The sequence below is a fragment of the Macrobrachium nipponense genome, chromosome 29 (genome assembly GCF_015104395.2).
Source record: "Macrobrachium nipponense isolate FS-2020 chromosome 29, ASM1510439v2, whole genome shotgun sequence".
Classification (NCBI taxonomy): domain Eukaryota; kingdom Metazoa; phylum Arthropoda; class Malacostraca; order Decapoda; family Palaemonidae; genus Macrobrachium; species Macrobrachium nipponense.
In genome coordinates, this window is record NC_061092.1 from 27,555,865 (window position 1) to 27,580,729 (window position 24,865).

Sequence of the window (24,865 nt, forward strand, 5' to 3'; positions counted from 1 at the left end):
TTATACAGAGTATAAAAATGGTTTTATATTGGTTAACAATTACACGTTTTATAGGCATCCTTTTAACATTGCATTGGATGATTGTGCAATATAAATATTGGTTTATATTTAAAGATGTATGGAGTAATTTAAGAATACAGTATCCTATGTGTCTTATGTGATAACTAAGTTTCTGTGGAGGCTGAAAATTTACAGCAAATGAAGGTTGATAGAATTAAAATAGTAGAATATCTTATTTGGCCTGTATTTCATAAAACTAACATATTAATGTTGGTCAGATATAATAGACAAGTTCACATTCTTTTAGAAATACTATTTCTTATAAATTCCTGTTACAGAAATGTTACCACTCTGGGTTTGTCTATTTCACTTCTGATACAGCAGCATAAGAACAAAGAAAACAATAGTAGGGTTTTGTGAAGGCAATGCCATATAAATTGTACAAGTTTGCTACTGTACATTTTATAAATTGTGACAAAACTTCCATTAAATTGAAACAATCTTAAGTGAGGAGGACCATGAATATTTCAGTCCATTAGTATTTATAAACATTTCATGGCATAAGTTCCAGTGATTTTAATTTAAAGGATTGTGTTTACACAGAGTTTCATTGTGAAAGATTTAATAAATTATATTTTGAAAGCTAACCACATAACCTGATGCCACAGATCGGCCTTTCTAACAAAATAATTCTCTTTATCTACAGAAAAACATTTTTTATATAAATACATATAGACATTTCCTACTACAAAAATAATAATATACATGAGAAAGTATTGGTCGATGAATGAACTAATAAATTAAAAGGAAAATCAGGTAAACCCTTAGAAATGCAGTGTGTATTTGACAACACTTTCCTGACCATACAGTTACTTCTGTCTCAACTAGATTTCTATGAACAGCAGCTGCACTAATGATTTTATTCTTTTTTGATATAAGCTTAATGAAGTAATTATAATAATAGGCAAGATCTTAGCTCAAAAAAGTAATCTTATACAGTAACCTCAGCACTGTACTGTATAAGTGTGTGAAGGCCGTTAGCCATTAAGTGTGTTTCCATCAGGTAAGGTTTCTTTTCAACTAGCCAGACAGTTAGCCTATTCTGCTAAGTATCAACTAGTTGCAGATTAGAAATTAAGGAAAATTGTCTAATTTGTTTATAGAAATGAAGCACTGCACTACTCAAGAGGAAGTTTTTTTAATTTTATCAACTAGTCATTGATAGTGGCCTAAAGGAATCTTGAAGCTTCATTACAAAGAGATAAAAGTAAACAAGGCATCATACATGACGTAAAGGTAATAAGAAATGAGCACTAATGCAGTCAATAAGGTACTTATAAGCACTGCTAATCTTACCCTATAATTAGGAATTACTTTGCAGTAGAGTATCTAACTGAAGAACTACGTCTGAAGTATCTGGTAGTCGATGCCAGTAGGTTAGTGGGTGTTTCATTTAATACTTAAAAAAGCATTTTTATAAGAAAGTAAAGTAATGAGACTATTTTTCATACTTGAAACTACTATCATTTGCAAATATTTTCAAGTACAAGTTCTTCACAGGCATTTATTAAGCATTAGTCTTACGTATATTACAATTTACTTGGATATTCCCAAAAAAGCCTTGCTCGTATTTTGTCATCAAAGTACTTCTGTGAGGTACACATATTTTACAATGAAATTAAATCCAATGAAGGTTACAAGGACATCTTATGGTAATTTATTTTTTTATGTCAGCAAATAGTAACCTTGTAAAATTAATGTTCATGACATTTTGGTCTAGCCAGGCTTTTGAATAATAATAATAATAATAATAATAATAATAATAATTATAATAATAATAATAGTAATAATAATACAGCATACTGTACCAAAAAATGAGTGGTCCAAGAGACTTCTTTAGTCTTTTGATCTTACTGCGGGGAAGTATTTTGTTATCCCTTATATAGTTTGGCAGTCATGTCAGATTTGAGATTTTTGCTCAGTTTAGTTGAACATTTAGTTTTAAAAATGTCTATAAAACTTCTATAAAACTTCAAAAATATTATTTTCTTTAGATGTTAAAATCTACATGTCACAAGGTTATGAAAATTATAGAAGTTTGTTGGTTTTCAGAGGAATTGATTGAGAAATTTTGTTCTTTCAAATGGGGGTGACAACAGCTTTTGTATTTGCACTATGTACTGTACATGTATTTTTCAAGTTATTTGAAGGGGCCTTCATTCAGAGTGCAAATGCAGTTTACTCCATTGTATTTGTTAACCAGTTTACTGTACTGTAATTACTAATACCGAGCCAAGCTTTTGAATTTTAATTAGAACTTATGAAATCTAGTGAAAATTATTTATCATTTTCCCTCTCTTCTTTTTGTCTTGTTGTTAGTAAATTTTCCTTAAGTCATGGCAGTTTATGAACTTGAACTTAACAATATTGTATGAAGCTATATTTTTGTGCATGTGTGTGAATTTACTGCTGAATTTCAGTGAAAGCTATTATTGCATTTTTGGTGATGTCATGTGTAATTTCATCTATATTTATGTAGTACATAAGTTTTACTATCTTATTTATACAAAAGTTATATGATAAAAAAAGCATTTTATCAGAGGACAGCATTAAATTTCTTTTATATTACTGCTTTAAGGGTACATTATTTATAAGGAAACTTTTGATTATTATTCTGTCAGCAAGGTTGAATAGACTACGGAGGAACCACTTTACATAGTGTAGAGAGAAGTAACTGTATTTTACAATTTGATTTTGTTTGATAAATAAATATATACTAAAAGATAGTGTTCCTAAACATTTTTTGCAAGCATTGTAAATTTAACTCCATTTTTTGTGCTCAAATTCATGTTTCCATTGTCAGCGAGTCTGCATTAACATTTACACCAGCTCAGTGCTAGTTCAATATGCATCATAAACCCAGCAAAAGTTAGGTGCATTTTTACCAATTAGAAGAAAAGAACAGTAAAGTCAGGGAAGGAGTGTCAGAAATGAATCATTTACTCATTCATATAGTAATATACATAGCACTACAGTCCATCATCAGGTAAAGAGTGCTAAATGTTTCACAGGTAAAGATGCAATAATTGTACTGCCACAAGAATACGTAATTGATTTAGACATACAACCACTCAACATTTAATCATGAGCTTCAAAATAAGTACAGCATGCGATAAGAAAGCTAACACACTTCACTAAAGGGTTCCAGTTATTTTCTTGACACCATGGAGAATTTTCTTCTTGGTCATAGCCAAGAGAAATAAAAGCATTGACTACAGAAGTACAGTAGTACCTTACAGTTAACTTTTTCTCCTTAAAGTTAGCTCATGACAAGGTAAAATTCAAGGTATGCATTGGTACAATGCATTTAGTGCTTGAACTTATTCTCAGATTTTCCTATCATTCATGTTCACAAAGCTAGGATACATTACATTTTATTTACATTGGATGTTTATGACAAGGCAAAAAAGGATGATGTTACATTTTTTTTGCTATTCATCACTACCATCTCCTGTATTGTAGGTGGTTGAGGCACAGAAATGTGATAAGAATGATAGATGATTGAGGTTATGGAAAATACAAGAGGGATGTCTAAAGTCCATTAGACAGCAGATTTATGGACTGACAACATAAAGGGCTACAGTTACACTGGAATTATGGTCATCAAGGCAAGGTAAGGTAAGATTTCTTATACACATGGATCTGAAAGTTCCAAAAGGCAGTAGTATAATATGTATATCTAGACAGATTTATAGAAACTGGGATGGAGGAAATATTTAGGCACAGTTTGCTAGTTGAAAGTCCAGAGAAATTTAATAGGGTATAACAGAAAAGATTAAGATAAATACAGCACACCAGTGAGGGTGCTGTGGTCGTGAAGCAACAGTGAAATAGCTTAACTGTTTATAAGAGGAATGTTATCATTTTGGTTCCTAGGAAACTGATTATGTTTGAGAATGACTGTACATTCTATGCTGTAAAATTATGTATCCAGCTGTCTCTTCATTTACTGCAAAAAGTTTATAAACTAAAAGTTACTGTACTCTTTCCATAAATTTTTGTGCCCTTCGCACTGTTATGATTATGAACCTTACTTATTGTGAAGGCCATAACAGAAGGCAAGAGCATGTGGCAAATAGCTGTAGCCCCATGGCTTATCAGATGTATTGTGTTGACAATTCTTAATTGAAAATTATAATTGTGTGTTCCAAGACTAACTGTGACCAGCACAATCATTTGCATCAAAATAGTATATATTAGCACTAACAATGTCAGAATATGAAAAGTGCTATATATTTTAACATTGAAAGTAGCCTGTGTACATATTACAGTGTTTATGTCAGGAACTGTGCTAAATCTAAAAGTTGGAATGGTGTTTGGCCGGCACAAGTCAATTAACTGGAAAATTATTGTTAACTTTCAGTGCAGATGATATTGAGTATTTTATATCCAGCCTTAGGTGAATGCTATCAGATTTGGTAGGTTAGTTCTATTTTATAATTCCTTAAGTATTTGAAAAATTTTAATTGGCTATAATAAAGTGATACAAGTCTCATTTTGTATATTTAAATGATTTATATACAAAAATTAGTGAGTGTAAGTTTTTAAAATCCAGTTGCAATGCCATATAGGATTTGACGAGATAACATTATAGTTCATGTGAAGTTTAACTAATACAGTCTCAGGTACAAGGCAAAGCAGTTATATTTGTGATAAGGATTTTCATTCACGAGGAGGTAGCTTTAAAATATACTACAGATATACTACTATGATGGAGGTTCATAGTGAGAGATGATATTAGGAAGATGGTCATGAAACTGATGTTGGTACACATCTCATGATAGAACAGAACTGAATGGAAAATGGTAATCCTTAAGGCACCACAGCAGGATAGATTAGTATCCTGATTTGAGAAGGAAGGTTTTCAACTTGAGTACAGTGAAAATTAAGTTTTAGTGTCAAGACATGTAGTGTATCCTTTCTTGTAGTCATGTGTTTGAAATAAGTTGTAGAACAATGCTTAGTCATACACTGCATTCACTGTACTACGAATTATTATATAATAATGATGTTAGAATAATTTAATTTTTTTAAATTTCAAAACTGTTTTTAGAAATGTATGTTACAGATGGATTAAAACATGAAATCGACTAAAATTTGGGATTTTTACAAGAAATTTTCTGATGTTTTGTACCTACTGTTAATTACATTGCCAGATCTTGTAAAACTCCAAATTTTGCTTACATTTTAAATATTTGTTAAACATTGACTCAGGATAGATAGCGATCCTAGTAAAATTAAATTAGACTTGCAGGCTCCAATATTAAGTCTATGAATGATGATGTATGACTCTTAAATGTGGTAGTTTGATTTGAAACGTTGAATTAACAGTTTGGAGACTGTTATAAATTTAAAGACTTTACATACATTTATAGCAGTACATATGAGAAAGGAGAACTTTTTCAAACAAGATAAGAGAGCAATACATTAATATAGTTTGTGAATTCCTTATTTATTTTTTTTTACTTAAAAGTTTTTCTAGGCTTTTTTACTTGGTGAAAGTTTCTTTAGGCAAGTTTCATTTCTAAAGGCCAAAATGATATTTAGTACAAGTAACATTCAGTCTACAAGTTTGCAGAATTAATTAATTCAGGTTTCCTGCACTTTAAATGATTGAGGGAAATTAGAAGACGCAGTTACAGTTTTTGTTAAAAGAAAAAGTATAGCAATACATAGTTATAACTTTAGTTCTCTTCATTAGGAACTTGAGTGACTAGTTGGTTGGAGATATGTTTTCATGTAAAAATCTATTTCTTAAGGCCTGTCCGGTGTCGAACTGTTCGATGAGACGTCAGAGGCGGAGAAACAGCGGATAAGGTTCTGACTTTTCCCACTTCTGATGTCACATCGAACAAATTTTGTTGGGCAAAGCTCGACTGTGTGGACAGGGCTTTAAGATGAAAACAACTTTTATACAAAGGCAGGAGTCTTTCGACACTAATGACCATAATTGAAATAAAGTAGTAAGAACTGTTATTTTTATTCTTTATTTGAAATATTTGATTATTTTAAGGCCTGCCTTTAGTCTCTTTTGTAGACTTTTCAATGACATCTGTTTGTTGGAATGGAAGGAATCAAATGTAAACTCTCAGCATTCTTTGATTACCCAGTATTCTTTGATTATAGTGAAACTTATACCTCTTTCAGTGTGATAGTATTATATAGTTGAATTAGGACAAGGCAGTGATGCCTGTAAGAAGGTCTTTGAATACCCTCTAGTTGCAAATATTCATGAAAAGTGTTGTAACTAGTGTAAAATATAGTAAGAGTAAATTTGGCCTCTCAGACTTACTCTTGATTATGACTGCCGTGTTTTCCTGGCGTTAGTGATGCCATCTATTAAGTTTTTCATTTACTATAACTATACATCAACTGCTCCTGTTCATGTTCCGCCTTTTCTTTTAGATACTAGTTTATTGTAATGTTTTGGTTACTTATGTTTTTGTGACCGTTCAAATATAGCATTACACTAGTAGTACCATGTATGTACAAATCTTAGTTATAAATTTTTTTTCAATAAGTTGCCATCAAACTTTTGCCATTTTAGTCCATAATTTTAAGTATGGAGTTACCATCTGGATAACTAATTTTAAAGCAAATATTATCCTGTCTGATTTCATAGTATTCTTACTTTTTAATACTCAAGTATTTTCTTTCCCATTTTCTTCTTTCATGCTTATTGTTATTTATATCTGATATTTCAAGTTGATTGTAGAGAACTATTTGATAAGAGCCTACAGAGTAATGATTGTGATAGCAAATTCTGTAGGAATTGCCCGTTCCTGTTTTTGCATGTCATTGCACATGCATTCTTAAATAAATATTTATATCTTGCATGTCATTGCACATCTTAAATAAATATTTATATCTTGCATGTCATTGCACATGCATTCTTAAATAATTTATATCTGAGGTACAAATTTTAAAATGGTCAGTTTATTTCAAATGACTATCAAAGGATTATGATAACCTTGTCTTGAGTAAATAAACAGAATAAGATGGTACGTATATGTATTCATGTATTAAGTTACTGTCAAATCATTTTAGTACCAAGAAGTTAATTTACAATTTTATAATCTGAGATCCTGACTTAAGTACTGCAACTTCTAATGCTGGGTACGAAAGTCCCCTTTTCTTAAATTCAACATCAAACTTTTAAAAGATCACTGTACACTACTGTAGTAGCTATGAGCACATTCATACATGTATTCTCTCAATGGTACTGCTCTAAATTTGTACATCCATACCTCAATTTAAAGATCATGATTAAGTGTGAACCTTTTTACTTTAGCTATTAATGTACAGCATTCCATTTCTCACAGTTTTAGCAAGGACAAGGCTATAGTCTTAGAAAAGAAAAATTAAACCCTATATACCTATAGTACTTATATACTTTTGAAGCTTACCAGTGTTATTTGGTAGGTGCTAGTTAGTATGTCACTCATATATATAATATATACATGTACACAGAGGTAACAAATGGTGATTTTAAGAATATCCACTCCAATTTAATTGTGTGACATTTCTTAAAATTTATGTTTTACATAAAATACAAGAATTTGTTGTGAAACCAACAATACCTAGTGGCAAAGTACAAGCATCGCATTCCACCTTAGCTTAGGAAATGTGAATAATTGAACAAGGCATTAGGCAGCATGGTACAAACACTGACGTAGACACTTTACAATGTATCGTTTATGCCTTAAATGTACCATAACAGACCTCAGTTGCAATACACCATTTCACTCGCATCATTTGAAAGATATTTTCTATATTTAAACTAAATATATTATTCACAGGCTAGTTTGGAATCAAATGAAGAGAGTGCAATACCAAACGCTTGAAGTGCACACATAGGGTATCGGTAGTCCATTGTAAATACATCCTCTGCCACTCTCCCAAATTGCATGATGATATAATCAACTGGAAAGTAAGAAAAAAAAATCTTTGATACTATATTCTTAACATGATTTGCAGCATAAATTATTTTGATTTCATGTAAATTGATTTTATATTTGTTAAAATATTTCTTTTGAAATGGTGTACATCACACTATTTTATGGTGTACCATGTCAAAAGAAATACAAATTTAAAGATATTTACTATATACAAATACCAAGAAAATAATATACTACATATTTTTTTAAAAATTTGTTTTACAGGTACAATCTACTTCCTTGCTGGAGACAACTGACAAAAATTACCTCAAGTTGAGTATACCCCCTGAATATATCCTCGTCTTATTTCCGTTAAAATTTTGTTCTTGAATTGATGACTCCTATCCTGTGTTTGTTTTTATGGTGTTTTTACGTTGCATGGAACCAGTGGTTATTCGGCAATGGGACTAACGGCTTTACGTGACTTCCGAACCACGTTGAGAATGAACATCTCTCACCAGAAATACTCATCTCTTACCCCTTAGTGGAATGCCCGAGAATCTATCCTGTGTTGGCTGAAAACTTGACAAAGTCAGCCATAAAGCCCAAGAATGCAAATGAGGACATCCACTTCTTACTGGTCTAAAGGAAGATTGAAAAGTCTGCTGGCAAAGGAATACAGGGAGCACAGGCTTTGAATGAAGAAGTACATATTTCGCTTTCCTTTGCACATGTTAGTATGGTAGATGTCTCCTATTTGAGGTGGCGTAGCAGCGGTTGTGATCCCTGAAAAATCTTGAATGTAGGACTGCTGTGATCCATGAAAAATCACAATTTGTCATAAATTGTATTTGTCCTAACTATACAAACCTGAGGTCCTTTACATATGGAATATACTTACAGCGCAGCTGGACTGGTCGTGAGCTTTCGAACAAGGTGGTTCGGTAGTTAACTGCTTGTCCGATAGTCGGGAGTCCCGCCCGACTGGAAGGTAAACATTCACTTTGCTTTAGGCCCAGGAACAGAGTGAGGGGTGGCATGAGGTGGGACTATGTGTAAAGGACCTCAGGTTTGTATATTTAGGAAAAATACAATTTATGACAAATTGTGATTTGTTCCGACACGTGATACAAACCCTCCCTCGGTCCTTTACATATGAAAGACTCGCTTATTGGTGGGTGGAATCTGAGTCTTATGAACAGACTGGTGTTCATCCGACCTTGGCTCCCTCCCTGGTCGTAAGAGCAGAGGGAGGGATCCTAGCCTCTGTCCAACTGATCGGGGTGTGCACCGCAGGATCAGTGGTCAGACCTCTGGACCAAATTCATAAGAGGGAGGCAAGCGTGCCTCTTATGAATAGCAAGCAAGAACTAGTTCCTATGCAAGAGCCAAATATAAAGTCTTGGGTTTGTCTCTTGTTGGCATCCAATCCCCCCTTGTTAGGGGAGTGGCAGATAACTGCTCCAATCCCTAACGAAAGGGATAGGACGGGGCTCAGTCACGTAACGTACCTGCATCGGCATCCTGTCCAGTGTAGTGACGACCACCACCTTCTGCTCATAGGGAGAAGTGAGAAAAGAGGAAGAAGAGAAGCCAGTCACACTCTCATTCACTCTTCCATTCATGCAGTCTCACAAGGATGAGACGCTATCCTGTCCGGCAAGGGAGCTGGGTAAGCTACACAACTTGTTTAGCAGCCACCACGGGTCCCAAGGAGAAAGTGTCCAAGGACCTGTGGGCGATATCCCGAAGGTAGAAGGAGGTAAAAGTGGTCTGGGTTGGCCCAAACCCCTGCCTTCAGCACCTGTGCCACGGAGAAGTTCTTGCGGAACACAAGGGTTGGACCAATACCTCTGACTTCATGGGCTCTTGGACGAAGGGTACCGGTGTCGTCACTCCTGTCTGAAGCGTACGCCTTCCAGATTACCTCACGAAGCCAGAAAGAAAGAGTGTTCTTGGACACTTCCTTCTTGGTAACCCCGGTGCTAACGAAGAGGCATTGACACTCAGGCCTGAGGTGACGAGTTCTCTTCAGATAGCGCCGTAGCGTCCTCACAGGACAAAGCAGCATCTCATCCGCATCGTTGTCAGTGAAGTCCTTCAGGGAGGGGATCGTGAATGACTCGAACTGGTCGTCAGGGACCGAAGGGTTCTGAGTCTTCACTACGAAGTCCGGGACGAAATAGAGAGTCACCGATTCCCATCCCCTTGAGTGCTTGACATCAAAAGAAAGACATGCAGTTCCCCTACTGGCCAGGGCCAGCAGAAAGACGTTCTTGAGGGTCAGATCCCTGTCTGATAACTCTCGGAGTGGCTCGAAGGGTCTGCAAATCAAACTCCTAAGGACGACAGTCATGTCCCACCCTGGGGGCCTGAGTTCCCTGGGTGGGCAAGACCTCTCGAAGCTCTTCCCCGCAGTTTAAGGACTAGGGGCAGGGTGGCTCTGTAGCCTTTAACTGCGGAGACGGAGAGGAGCTTCTCTCGGTGAAGGAAGACGAGGAAATCCACTACCTGCTGAAGAGTGGCTCTGAGTGGAGAGAGACCCTGTCCACGACATCAACCACAGAAGACGGACCACTTCCCCTGGTACACTGCTGCAGAGGACTGTTTGAGGTACCTAGCCATCTCTGTTGCTGCTCGGCGAGAAAAGCCTCTCGCTCACAAGATGGTAGATAACAGTCAGCCGTGAAGACACGTACCGAACCGCTCTATGGTACCGTTCCATGTGTGGTTGGCACAAGAGGTTGTGCCAGGGGGGGAATCTCTCTCGGTGCCTCGGCGAGAAGAGCCAGCAGGTCCGGATACCAAACGGCCTGAGGCCATTTGGGTGCCACCAGAATCATCCGAAGATTCACGGTGACCAGCACCCTGCTGATCACCTTGCGAATCAGACAGAATGGGGGAAAGGCGTAGATGAAGAAGTTGTCCCACGGGTGTTGGAGTGTGTCCTCTACAGCTGCCCTTGGGTCCGGTACAACTGAGAAGAAAACCTTGAGTTTCCTGTTGTGCCGGGTGGCGGACAGATCCGTGACTGGACTCCCCCACAGGTCGAAGAGCCTTTCCGCCACGTCCGGGTGAGGGGACCATTCGGTTCCCATCACCTGATTCCGATGGCTGAGCTTGTCTGCCACTACGTTCCTCTTGCCTGGAATGTATCTGGCTGACAGCTCTACCAAGTGAGCTACAGCCCACTCGTGCACCTGCATCGTCAACTGGTGCAATGGGAGGGACACTTGGCCCCCCTGTTTGCTGACGTATGCTACTACTGTGGTGTTGTCGCTCATCAACACCACTGATTGTCCCATCACCCGTTCCCGGAACTCTTGGAGAGCAAGGAATGCTGCCTTGAGCTCCAGGACGTTGATGTGAAGGTGCTTGTTGTGATGGTCCCACACACCTGCAGCCAGCAACTCCTCCAGGTGTGCGCCCATCCCTCGGTTGATGCGTCTGAAAACAGCAGCATCTCCGGGGGGTGGGTGGAGAGGCACTCCTCTTACATGGTTCCTGTCGTCCAGCCACCAGGCTAGGTCCTGCCTCACCTCTTCCCTGAGAGGGACGGGGAGGTATGGCGGGTCTCTTGCCTGTGACCAACACTCCTTTTGCCTCCATTGAAGAGACCGCAGGTGAAGACGCCCGTGAGGGACTAACTTCTCGAGAGACGACAGATGACCGATCACGACCTGCCACTGCTGAGCTGGCTGCTTCTGTCGGGACAGGAACCGTCCGGCTTCCTCCCTGAACCTGCTGATCCGGTCGGGACAGGAACCGTCCGGCTTCCTCCCTGAACCTGCTGATCCGTGAGTCGATCAGCATGCCCAGGTACTTCATCCTCTGCTTGGGCTCGATATCTGACTTCTCGAAATTCACCACGATCCTGAGATCGCGGCAGAATTCGAGAAGTCGATCACTGTCCTGTAGTAACTGCGAGCAGGAGCTCACCAGTACCAGCCAATCGTCAAGATACCTCAGAAGACGTATCCCTACCGAATGGGCCCAAGCAGACACCAGCGTGAACACTCGCGTGAACACCTGTGGGGCGGTTGAGAGACCGAAGCAAAGTGCCCTGAATTGGTACACCGTCACGTCGAGGATGAAGTGGAGGTACTTCCTGGAGGACTGATGGATGGGTATTTGGAAATACGCATCCTTCAGGTCCACAGAAAGCATGAAGTCGTTCTCCCTGACGGGATCGAGCACGGAGTGTGCCGTTTCCATCGTGAACCGAGTCTGGCGAATGAATTGGTTCAAGGGAGAGAGATCTATCACTGGGCGCCAGCTCCCCGATGACTTCTCCACCAGGAAAAGTCGGCTGTAGAAGCCCAGCGACTGATTCCGTACGAACTCCACAGCTCGTTTGCTCAGCATGACATCTACCTCTAGCTGAAGTGCTATGTCCCTGGCTGAACCGGGGACGTACGTCTGCAGATGGACTGGGTTGGAGGTGAGGGGTGGCCGTGACTCGAAGGGTAGTAGATATACCTCCCGAAGGACATCCACTATCCAGGTCTCGGCTCCGTAGCGCTGCCAAGTTGCCCAATGGCTCACCAGGCACCCGCTCACTTCTGGCAGCAGGTGAGGGAGAACGCCGTCCACGGCGTTTCCCCTTCTTCAACTTTTCTTCCCGGATCCTCCTCGGGAAAGAGAGGGCTGATGATCACACCTTACAGCAGAAGTCGAAGGCTGGGTCTTTCCTCTCAGCCTCGATGAGGAAGTTGCCTTGGCCACAGAGGAAGCGCTAGCCAAGCTCCAAGGCTTGGCCGCAGTGACTTGAGACTGCCCAGACGCCTTTGAGACTGCCTGGTGGTCTAGGCGGTCTCTGTCCTCAGTGCGCCGCTGTTTCACCGCAGCGTCCACCATCTCTCTAGAGAAGAGAGAGGAGGAACCCAGCACCAGTCCGTTCCTCAGACCCAAAGCTGCCTCACACCCTGCCGACCTGGTCACTCGAGCGAGGACTGCATCCCGACGTCTCAGAACCAGGTTGACCCACCGGTTGGCCGTCTGGTGGGCCAGGTAGGAAATAGCCCTACCTCCAGACTGACACAATCTCCCGAAAGCCGGGTCTCCTTCGGGAGTGATGTTTCCCGAGGAGACCGCGACTCTGAACACCACGAGGGACCACAGGTCCAGCCAGGAGACTGCTTGGAATGCTGCCATGGTAGTTGCTTCCAAAGCCAGTGCCTCTTGCTTCGAGAACCAGAGGTTCTTGGCCAGCAGGTGTTGAAGAGACACCTGTTAGCCTAGCTAGCTCCGGGTTAACCTGTTTGGGTGGCAGCGGGTCCTCCGATGGCATGTAGAACCGCCTCTGTCGTGGTAGAGGAGGGGGAAGCAACTTGGTTGACCTACCAGACCTAAGCAATCCCTCCTGTCCTGAGACAAGAGAGTTCACCTGGCCCAACACACCGTCATCCTGGGTTCCTTCTTAGGCCCCCACAACAACTCCAGCCTCAATGGAACCTCGGAGGGAGGGAGCACTGATCCTTCCCCGAGGTCGCTGTGCTGACGAATCTGCGCAATGACCTCCGCAAACGACCTCTGGATCTCGGGAGTGATTACGTCCTGGGGAGATAGACCGTCAAGTCCATCCAGGGAGAACACTTCCCGAGATCCTCCTCCTTCCGCAGGAGGAACCATGGCGGCAGACCCCTCTTGGGCTCCTCCAACCACGTAGGCGTATGATCTGGTCGGTCCCAAGACCGTGCCAGGCTCGTAGGCCCTTGCGGTGGGACAGTGAGAAGCGCACTCCTCACGGTCGCTCCTGATCGCCTTGCTCCTCCCGGTGTAGCCCGAGGAGGTTGAAGGGATAGGAGATGCAGACCTGACACTCCCCCTGCCCCCCTACCTACCTGCAGAGCTGGTGTGCTGGGGGAGTTGCAGGCAATCGCCAACCTGCGGTGACGATCGAGCTGCAGGTCTAGTCCCGCGGTCTCCCTGAGGAGAACTGCTGGACTAAGAACGGTAGCAACGGTCCTGAGTGTCAGGAGAGCTGCTACCTGTCAATCTATCCGTCCAATCCCAGTGGGAGTGACGGTCGGGAGACCGGTAGAGTCCACTGGCGCGGTGGGAGCATGCACCATCCTCTTCCGCGCCTCAGCCCGCGTACAGTCCGGTGGGACCGTCGCGTCAACCATGGGGACTTGGGGATCGCTACGATACAACAGCCCCTGAATACTCGGCATGCCTGTAAGTCCCAGACCTGCTTGAGATCGCCACCCGCAGCAGCAGACATACCTGAGGAGGCAAGGGTTGGGTAAGTGGGAGGGGGGGGGAGGGGGGAGGAGAGGAAGAGAAAGGAGTTCCCATCCTGAGTACAACTGCACGTCGGGGTGCTGCGCCCCCTCTTCTACACTCGACTGGTCAAGTGAAGAAGTGGAATGTGACACGTCCCCTTGAAGGAGCCATACGTGGGAGCTGACACGGAGGGAGGAAAGAAGGTGTGTCCGTATCCAATAGTGTCGCTGGAGAGCCTTCCGACGACACCTTGGCTGGTTTACATGCTTTCTTCCTCCCCTCGTAGCGCTCCAACTGCTCCTCCGACCAAGACACAAACAATACAAGTGTTGGTGCGAGAGCACTCTTGCCCTCGGCACCAAGTACATACTTCATGAGGATCAACATCCTCGAGTGATCTAAAGGCCCGCACCTACGGCCCTCCATGCCAGGCCACAATCTCCGGCTGACTGGGGGGGGCGGGGGGGTCTCTCCGTCTCATGGCTGCTCATTTTCAGCACAAGACAACACAAATTCAATGAAAAAAAGGCATGGCAAGTACTTACAGTCACACTCCAAGTACTACCAAAGATACAATCGTACACAGAGACTTCGTCAAGCGAAGGCGAAAGCAAACGACAATAACGGGCAGAGTGGCGAACAACGCGTCTTACTCCGTCGGCGGCTGAAAGCATAGTGAATGTTTACTTTTCAGTCAGGCGGGGCTCCCGACTATCGGACAAGCAGTTCTAACTACCGAACCACCTTGTTCGAAAGCTTACGACCGGTCCAGCTGCGCTGTAAGTATATTCCATATGTAAAGGACCGAGGGTTTGTATTACGTGTCGGAACAAATCTTGGATATAAGACTCCAGGGAAATATGAAACAAGTGGAAGAGGAGATGCTTCAGTAGAGGAGGACTTCAGTGTTGTGAACAACTGCTGATGTTGAGAAACGAGGAACTTGATGGAAACTGACAGGAGAACAAATAACTACTATCAGGCTTAGAAGACTGAGTTCATGCAGAGGAGGAACTGCTCTTAGTGACAATCAGAACTCTAGTGGCATAGTGGAGGGAAGTTTTTGCCTCGGTTTCCTAACAATGACCGCTAATACAGAATGGATCCGAAAGTATGTGCTGGAGAGGTCCCACAATAATACACCCTAATTTTTCAAGCGAAAGTCAGTTTATCTACACTGTCTGATGAATGTGAAGGATGAAGCCCTGCCATGGAGGCCAAACACCATTTACTGGTGACATCCTCCAGTAACAGGACTCCTTCAGATGAGCACATGGCAGCACTGAGGACCCACTCCAGCCAAGTTTAAAAAGACTGAGCCTTCTGTGCAGAACTTCTCAAATTAACTCATTCTATAGGAGGCTATGAACCTAACACATACAGGCCTGGACATCCTTTGTGATGACTTCTGCAGCAAAGGAGCAAAGGAAATATGCCATTTGTCAAGAATAGCCCTAAACCCCAGATCCTGTACATTTTGTGAAGAAAGCTTTAATCACACACAAAAGTTTTCCAAGGGGACTGTGATGGGCAGTCAGTGGTAAAAATCCTGTACACCCAGTCAAGCACGTCAAGGAAGTACTAGGGAGATTTTTAAAAACTAGAAGCACCAGTCAGACTAGTCCTGAGAGGCACAAGGGCCATAAATACTCATCTGCGGTAATCAGGGGTGAGTGAGTATCTTAAGAGGGGAATAACCTATGCTTGTGGTGGCACAGTGGTGAATTGTTGCTGGATGACATAAATGTCAAGAGCAGATCAGTCTTTGCATCACTCTCAAGACTGATCCCTCATCAAGGAACCTACTAGTAGGCCTTACCAATCTTGAACAACCATGTTCAAAAGACAAGTCCCCTGAAAGCTCCTGTTGGTAGGAAAAACTATGGTAACAAGAGCCACAACTATGAGAACAAGAACATTCAGAATTGGCAACTGCAGAGAACTACTGCACCTATATCTCTGTGTATAAGACAACCTTTAGATAGGTAGGACAAGGTAAAAAAAATCATGGCAAATTTTCATGAATTTATCTCATATCTGTAATATATGACAACTGCAAAATTACAAATTCATCTGTGTTTAGGCTAGAGTTTGGTTACATGACCAAACTAGCCTAAACACACATTATACTACAAATGCTGTTTTACTTACTGTATCTTTTGAAATTCAAAATAACTTCAATAACAAGACCAATTCTATATGTTCTGAATCATGTTTTTCCTAAACACGTCACCTAAAAGGGAAACCATTGTTTTGTTTAAGTTTTATAGCCAATCTCAAACAACCCTTAACAACAATATAATGTAATCATCGTTTGTATGACTGATTTGTTCTTAACAACTTTATGTAATCCAAAATTGTTATTTTGAGAATGAGACGACACCCAATTTTTAGGGGTGAGTTTTAGGATTTAGAGGTTGTCTTATACATGGCAATATATAGTAGTTAAATGAAATGACACTGATGCTTGCTACTAGTTTCTCAGCTGCAGGCTCTTGAGACAAGGACTAATCTGTTCTTAAAGGCTTAAATATCCCCTGTAGATGAGAATTTTTCATTTACATTTTGAAGTCAAGTAATGAGTAATTGACAGGAAAGTCCTCTAACAAGGGAAGTTTTAACACATTCACCACTCCTATGCTACTTTGACTAGCATAACCCACAAATTATCCCAACTGGACTGGTATGGGTAATGTTAAGTGTTTTTGCAATTTATGTGATTTACAAGTACAGTATAAAGTCATTATAGCCAGTAAATTACTCTACACAAGTTTCTAATGTAGTAATTGAAGATATTTTAACATTGCTATTAGTATGAGTTTTGATTGATTGCATTGTTTGTTTGTATGGTGTTTTTACGTTGCATTGGGACCATTGGCTTTACGTGACTTCCAAACCACACTGAGAGTGAACTTCCATCCCCAGAATTACACATCTCTCACCCCTCTATGGAATACCCGAGAATCAAACTTGCAGCCACTGAGGTGGCAGGCCAAGACCAAACTGACCACGCCACTGAAGCACTATGATTGCATTGATAAATGACAATTGAAGTGCATGTGCAGTTAATGATATAGCTATGATCAAAGTTGTAAATCAGATGATTCCTGTAAATAAACACAAGCTTACCATCACTCTCATGAACAATTTGAAAGTTTTTGACAGAGGCTTGAGTTACACGGCCATGGAAATTGAGAACATAACTTTGTGTGTCATCATTCCAGACAGGTGTCTTATTCCCCAATTCAATTAACTGATCCATGTTCTTGCTCTTCCATCGATCTGAAAAGGGGGGGGGGAAAATTATCAGTTTTAACCAAGTCATTTTATAGCATACAGTACTTGAAATATGACTGACAATTTATTTTTAATTTTAAGTGGATTTTTTATCATTCAAATGTAACAAAATTAATTTTTTTTTGCTTTCTCTCTTTTTGCTGTTATTTCTGTATTCACTTCAGGGTGCATGCCTGCCTACAAGTTAGGGTAGAAGACTCTCTAGCCTTGATGGTTATCTCTTTTAGGAGGACACTCCGAAATCAAACTAATAGGTAGAAGGGACTCATAAGTCTTGGTAGGAAACCCTTTCAAGATAAAGCTACATACTCTGAATACAAACATTGTTCTCCAACCTTGGACTGTGCCATAGCCATTTTACCATGGCCTTCCATGGCCTTGGGTTTGAGCTCCCATGCCTGAGGGTACAATCATGCATTTATCCTTTTGTTATTTACTTTCTTGTTTTCGGATTTTCGAAGTGTGTGCGACAGGGTGATGAAAAAGCAAAAGTGGCTCGGTGGATTATCAATTAAGTGCTTTTGCCTTTACCCAATCTTTTCCTTCTGGGTGTTTTATTTCTAAGTCCATCCTGACTGTCCTCCTCCAGTTGTTATGGCAAACCAGGTGGATTTGCTTTGCCTTACAAGGTGTGCCGGTCCCATCTTGTTGACTAGTTGCTTCCAGCTTTTTTTTTTTTTTTTGACATGTGAAGTTTTTTTTATAGTCTCAACAGAATTTTTGTAAATGTCCACACTGTTGCTGAACCCTGGGCTTGTTGCTCATTATACATAGTTAAGAAAGTTGTAAAATATTTTACTCAAATATCTGGGGCTTAGGTCCAATTTTTTTATCTCCAGAGTTGTGCCCATAACTACAATTTGATATTTTTATCTGAAACTCTTGTAAGCAGTAACAAGTTCAAGTTTTCCCTCATTTTATCGTAGCACCTTCCCACATGCACTAATACACTAAGTCCAGATAACCTATTTATTGTCAGAAAAATTTGGAGTGTAGCTACCATAAAAATTTTTTGTTTTAAAATTATCAGTAAGTTCTACAATGTTTACATATTTACTGGAAGCCAGGTAAATACTAATGACAAAGAAAATGGGGTTAAAGGTTCTTATTCACAGTTTGATTAAATGCCAGCATTTTCCATCACTATTTAAGACCACTAACATTTTACTTCAGCTTGTTGTAGAATAAAAAAAAAATGTTTTACCTAAAAGACTGTCATGTTCTACACTTGGTCGGAATTCTACTCTTTGGTGGTCTGTTGTCATTCCTGGTAATATTACAGTCATCTTCCTTGGACCTTTGAAGCCTAATACATTTGTTTCCTGAAAATAAATGGATGTTGTTACAACCAGTTTCATTAATAAATTTCAGTACTTGCACTTTTTTTGTTTTTAAAATTCCTTGATAAGCACCAAAAGTTTTTTGACCCAACAGCAATCTTTACAGCCTTTTTAATTAAACATACATAAAAGGATTGTGACCTAGCACCATTATCTCTTTCCTGTCAATTTTCATAGCCCTCTGAGTGAAGTATGTATATTCTTATGATAAAATTTTCTTATGCCAAAAAGTTTTGCATTAGTGTGGATATAATTCATGACTGACTATTAGTGAAATCTCCATTTTAAAACTGGCAGCACGGACAAAATCCAATCTAGTTCTCAGTACTGTACTGGTATCCATCATTATGGGTATCTTTATTCAAATAATTTAACAAGAATCCTATTGTGTAATAAGGTAGCTTTTATTTCTACAGCAAATGAGAAAAAGTTACTGACACATTATGTACTTAAGTACATACATCCAAGTCAAGACATAAAACTTGCTTACTGCAAGCATAGAAAATATGAAGTAATGATAAGATCTGAGTCAGAAATGGTAAGTTATTTCTACATTACATTTTGTAAAATTACAATCAGAATTCTTGAAATTTACTACAATAAAATGAATAAATGTTACACAGGATTTTGTTTTAATACTACGTATAAGATTCTTATTACTTACGTAAACTACAGCAGCTAGTTCTTGCCTAGAACCTGGTTTTTCTGTTGTTGTAGAAGAAGTCAATTTCTTTTTACCTTCTCCTCCATCGTATATCGTAAATTGTGTTCCTAACAAATTTGATCTTAGCTTCCCACAAAAAGATTCACCTCCTCTTGACAAGTCTGTTGGATCTGCTGAGATAAGATAATTGGAGGTGGCCGACTTCTTTCGTTTCCGACCAGCTAAGAGAAAGACCTGGAACAAAGATAGTCATTTTGTAGTCCTACTAACGAAGATGATGTTATTGGTTGAAAGCAATGTGCTATACTATCTACAATGGGTCTTAGTGCTGTAAAAGCATGCAGTTGATACAAGGGACAAAAAGCTCACAAATCTTTCTCTGTCATCATCTACAATGCTGAATGTGCATTGCTGGTTTATGCCAAGCAGTATCCCCTATGCCAAAAACATGTCCATTTGGGTTCTGCAGACCTATGATGCATGCTAACAGAGTTAAAGATGTGATACTACTGAGAGGGTTGAAAATGGGTACGTACTCTCAAATATAAATACAGCAATTTGTATCTTTTTTGTGTGTGTTGAAATTTAGCTTAATGTGGTTTCTCAATGAAAGGATCAAAACTTTACCTTTTTTCCATCATCTCTTTCCATGTGAAGAAAGTAAGTAGGAAAAAGTCCCCTGTCCATGCCTTTCCTGTCTCTGGATATACGGCATTTAATAAGAGAACCCTCTGGTGCAGGTTGTAGTACAAATCTTTCGATTTCTGGCCCATCATCCAAGGTTCCTGCTAGAGATGAAGGTGCTTCTCCAGACCCTACAGATTCCTGCTGGAAAGAATCCCTCATCAAATGTACAGTCCACTGACCTATTCTTTGCTACAGGTGCATTTTATTTGCTTCAAAAAGAAAATGGAAGTATTGAAAACTGTGCTATTAATCTAATATGTGTAAATGGGACATCAGCTCTCAGAACATTTACTATTATAAAGAATAAAAACAAGTGTCTAAAATCCTGTTTTTCAATAGTAGCTTCCTCAGTGACTTATAGGGTGTACTGGTTTGAAATGAACATAAATCAGAGTAATATTTCGACCTAAATGCTATAACATGAACCTGACAAGTAACTGACCGATTGAAACAGGAACTGTATGAAAATATACAATTTATTTTTCAAAATGGAACTCTGGAAATGGGCAGAAACTGCCTCTCGTCAAGTGAACTGGTATAAATTTATTATATTCTTTTCATGTTAACCATTATTCAGTACACTTCAACTTACAAGCCTCTATGAGCTCTGAATAGTCTCAGAATTTTAGAAGCTTAATCAAATTAATGGTTAATAATAAATTATTCTGATGCATGTTAACAAACTATTATTCATCCTAGTTCCTATTCTGTAAACACTATCTTTGTACTAATATATTCAAGGCAACTAAAAAGTAGTTACCATACTCCTTTCCCAGAAATTACTAAAATTCATGTGGATAAAAGTCACTTCATTCCTAAAAGCTATATTAGCATATATTTGCAGTTTTTTATGGAACACATTTAATTAAGTTAAAAGGGAATTTTGAACAAAAAGATAGTATCACAAGTAATATTCAATAGACATTATACAATGTCCCAAACCCAGGATCTGTAATATTCATAAGTCATGCCATTTACAGTATGTACTGAAAAATTAGCCAATGTATGATTATACTTAACTTTGCCTCTGTCAAAATTTTATTCATACACTAGCATAAGGCAAAAGTCACAAGATTTACAATAATGCTATTCATGTCTGTAACGGGGGACTTACTGCACTGTTAGGTCTGAGATTCTGTTGATCTTGGGTGATTGAAAATGCTTGTGCATGTGGCAAGACTAGTGCATGGGAGGGGTCATCTGGAGATGCAGGTGAGGAACAGGGAATGATGGGTGTTGATTCCTGGTCTTCAGTGTCAGCATCTACGTAGCCTGTCAGCTGAAGGCCAGCGAGCTTTCGCTCAGTTTCTGAAAAAAAAATAAGGTTACCAATTTGGCTACAGGTGTCAGGATTTTAAAATAACCAGCTGATAGACATACAACACATCCTATGCATACACAATACCTATCTCTACCGACATACAACACATCCTATGCATACACAATACCTATCTCTACCTAAACAGAATCCTTGTGTAACAGTGGTTAGTGGTTTCACCTGAACTCTGCAACCCTTAGATGCTAATGCCTCGGAATAATAACTGCTCCTTTCGGCAATAGTAGACCACATGGGAAGATAAAATAAGAAATTATTGCAGAGTTATAGGTGACTTTGACTGTAATCATCAGTACGTCACAAAAGTACTACTCATGGACCCAGAACATCATGGGTTTCATGTACCTAATGTGGGCTAAAATTTGCACTTTCATTGCTAACATCTTTCCTTGTGCTACACTACTGTCATCACTAATTTTAAGTAGTACTTTTCACATACTTTAATGCCCCATGTGTCCAACCCACATGCAGAAAACGGTATTACAGTACAGTCGTCCTTCTGCACGAGTTTCACGCCAACAGGTCCTAGATCATCCCAAAAACTCATGAGGCCTTCTCTATACAGCACCTCTAATCCGGAGCCGTGCTCTTTAGGTACTGTTTTCATAATTCATTCCTTTACCCCCTTGTACTCTCCTAATCCCTGTAGTATACCTACTTCCCTTATTATCTGCTTTCAGTTTGTCTAAATTGGTTAACATAAGTACCTCTACTATACATTTCCTGAAAGCTGTAAGATAGCATGGTTTTAAATCAAATTACCTTGTAAACAGCGATCCAGAGCTGCTTTGAACATCATGTTAGGATACTGGACTACACTACCTATTCTCCTCTGCCTTTGAGAATTAGGTAACTCGTCTTAACTACTTTTTTTTCACCACTAACAAAATCGGTCCATTTTCCCGGTTGTATAAAACGCCCGAATCATTTGTTTTACGCATAACGAACATACTAGTGGAACTGATATCAACTTCAGAGGCTATAGCTGATTTCACATGATGGATTGCGTATTCAACACACAGCTGAGTAGTGTGTAAACTGGAGGAGTTGAAAGGCCACTTGCTTCATCCAAGGATAAGGCAGAATCCAAGGACGGAAACTTTATAACTTCTCCATGTTCATAAGAAATTCGCGGGAACTGACACAATGAAATTTTATTCCTTAGCCAGGCTGTTACATTACGGTTGGTTTTGATTACACCTGCTCACGAATGTGGTAAGTTGTTAGGCAAAAGGGAACCAGATACTTGCTGTAGACCATTTGACTCGGACTGACCCACCGAAAAAAACGTTACACTATCAGTCTCTAATGGTTTTCAACCGTTTGTTAATCCGTGCCTTCTTTACTGTTACTGTTCTTTTTTAAACACCCTTTTCTCCTATGGTCCCACTCCACCGAAGGCGCTCTGTGAGACCTGCAAACTCAATTCACACAGACATAATAATGCAGACACATCACTGAAATGTTCTCGTTGATTACACAGCATACTCCATATTAATAGTCCAATCTAATCTGCTGTGAAATTCAGGAAAAAAGAAGTCTTTCATTTTTTTCCCTGAACGACTTTATAATATTTGCATTCATCCTGACATCGAATGGTAGATATTGTAGACCTTATAATCTTGGAGGTAAGAATTTTTGGGAATATGCTCTCACAAGAGCATCAAATCTAGATATGGTCGAAAAAAGATAAACTGCAACAAGGAAAAGATTAAAACACGATAAAACAACACGACGTCTGAGCGACGCCAACTGGAGCACTAAAACCACCTGTTGCTGCCCAGTGGAATGTGCCGGTGGCAGAGGAAGACGACTTATAAACACAAACGGAACCGGAATTACATATAAAACAACATGAACGATAAAAATGGGAATAAAGATGATAACAAGCCAATATTCAAAGATCCGTGTATTTTTCAAACATTAAAAGGAATGCGTATAAACCGAAGAAAATTATAAAAGGCAGTGGAGACACGGGAAAATAATGCAACAGACCAATACAAGACGTCACGCAGCGTCGTGAGGGAAACCATGGAAACCGGAGGACGCATTGTGTTTGTTCGTTCCCACGATTCCAGTGACAAAAAAAGGAGTATTCTAAGGCCCCGTCCACACGGTCGAGCTTTGGTCGACGAACTTTGTCCGATGTGACGTCAAAAGCGGAGAAACAGCGAGAAAAGTCAGAACTTTGCCGCGGTTTCTCCGCTTCTGACGTCACATCGATCAAAGTTCGTCGAGCAAAGCTCGGCCGTTGTGACGGGGGCCTAATAGAACTATACTTGGCCATAAGCTGGGTGTTCCTTAGGTAAAACTCAAATTTTCATACTGTTTATATATATTATATATATCAACTATATATAATATGTATATGATATATATATAATATGATATATATAATATATATATATATATATATATATAAAACGGGTTAATGTAAAGACAACACTAAACTGATTACGGACAAACCATCAACATACCGTACCATTTCTGGCGTGACAACTACAGGAGTGACTGAGGCAAGAGATGGAATGGAAAACTGGAGTACACGAAGATGAAGAACAATGGGTAGAAAATAGTTGCCATGGTAACTAGTAGCTAAACAAGAAAGAGAAGGAGGACATTCTTATTCTTAGGCCATAGCAGAATCTCTCATTATTGTGTAGGTAGACTTTTCCTCCTCCTCTTATTATTATTATTAGAAGATGAACCCAATTCATATGGGACAACCACCACAGGGGCCATTTACTTGAAATTCAACCTTCCAAAGAATATTATGGTGTTCATTCGAAAGAAGTGACAGTAGGTAAAAGGGGAAATATAGAAAGAGGAGACCACTTATTAGAAAAACAGATAAATTACTTATAGCTGAAGTGTGATTTAATAAGATGACAACCACAACATTTGTTTTGAATATATTTTTAATATATATTTGCACTGACACCATTGTGGATTTCTACTAAAATTCAGTGACTCATACGGTTATGGAATGTTGGTAGGTTTTTTATGAACTCACAGCATCGATATAACTGGCATAAACGACATGTTTTTGGGATGAATAAATGTTTGCTATTGGGTTCATATTCAGTGTATAAAGGAGTCCTGTTTGTATGTCCGCCTGTGTATGAAACAGGAGTCATTTTGAATACAAGCAAGAGGTTAAAATAGCATAGTTTTGTAACAAAGAACAGAAAAAGTTTTATTTTTTTATGTTCGCTACCAGGAATATAAAAAAAATTGCATAACTACCATATAATACCAACTTTCGAGGTGGTGTGTACGTGTGTGTATATATAGTCTTACATGCGTGCAATATCATGTATTCCTTTGTCTAGTTCAATGCGTGTCTTAGAATTTAAACTTTCAATGTACTACTAAT

General features: G+C 39.7%; 1 protein-coding gene across 5 annotated transcripts in view; it reads right to left on the reverse strand.

Moving 5' to 3' along the window:
• Positions 1–227: 227 nt before the first annotated feature.
• The window catches only part of LOC135206212 (tubby protein homolog), a 427,064-nt gene continuing 402,426 nt past the window's right edge, over positions 228–24,865 (reverse strand). For 2 of the 5 annotated variants that reach the window (XM_064237549.1, XM_064237551.1), the window contains 6 exons: positions 21,268–21,461; positions 20,094–20,294; positions 19,467–19,700; positions 18,667–18,784; positions 17,295–17,447; positions 228–7,983 (listed from right to left, as the gene is read on the reverse strand). In XM_064237549.1, coding sequence (XP_064093619.1) covers positions 7,850–7,983; positions 17,295–17,447; positions 18,667–18,784; positions 19,467–19,700; positions 20,094–20,294; positions 21,268–21,461 — 1,034 coding nt within the window. In that variant the 3' untranslated portion in view covers positions 228–7,849. Of the gene's footprint in view, positions 7,984–17,294; positions 17,448–18,666; positions 18,785–19,466; positions 19,701–20,093; positions 20,295–21,267; positions 21,462–22,251; positions 22,813–24,865 lie in introns of those variants that run through there. The other 3 variants (XM_064237553.1, XM_064237554.1, XM_064237550.1) reach the window with 3 other exon arrangements.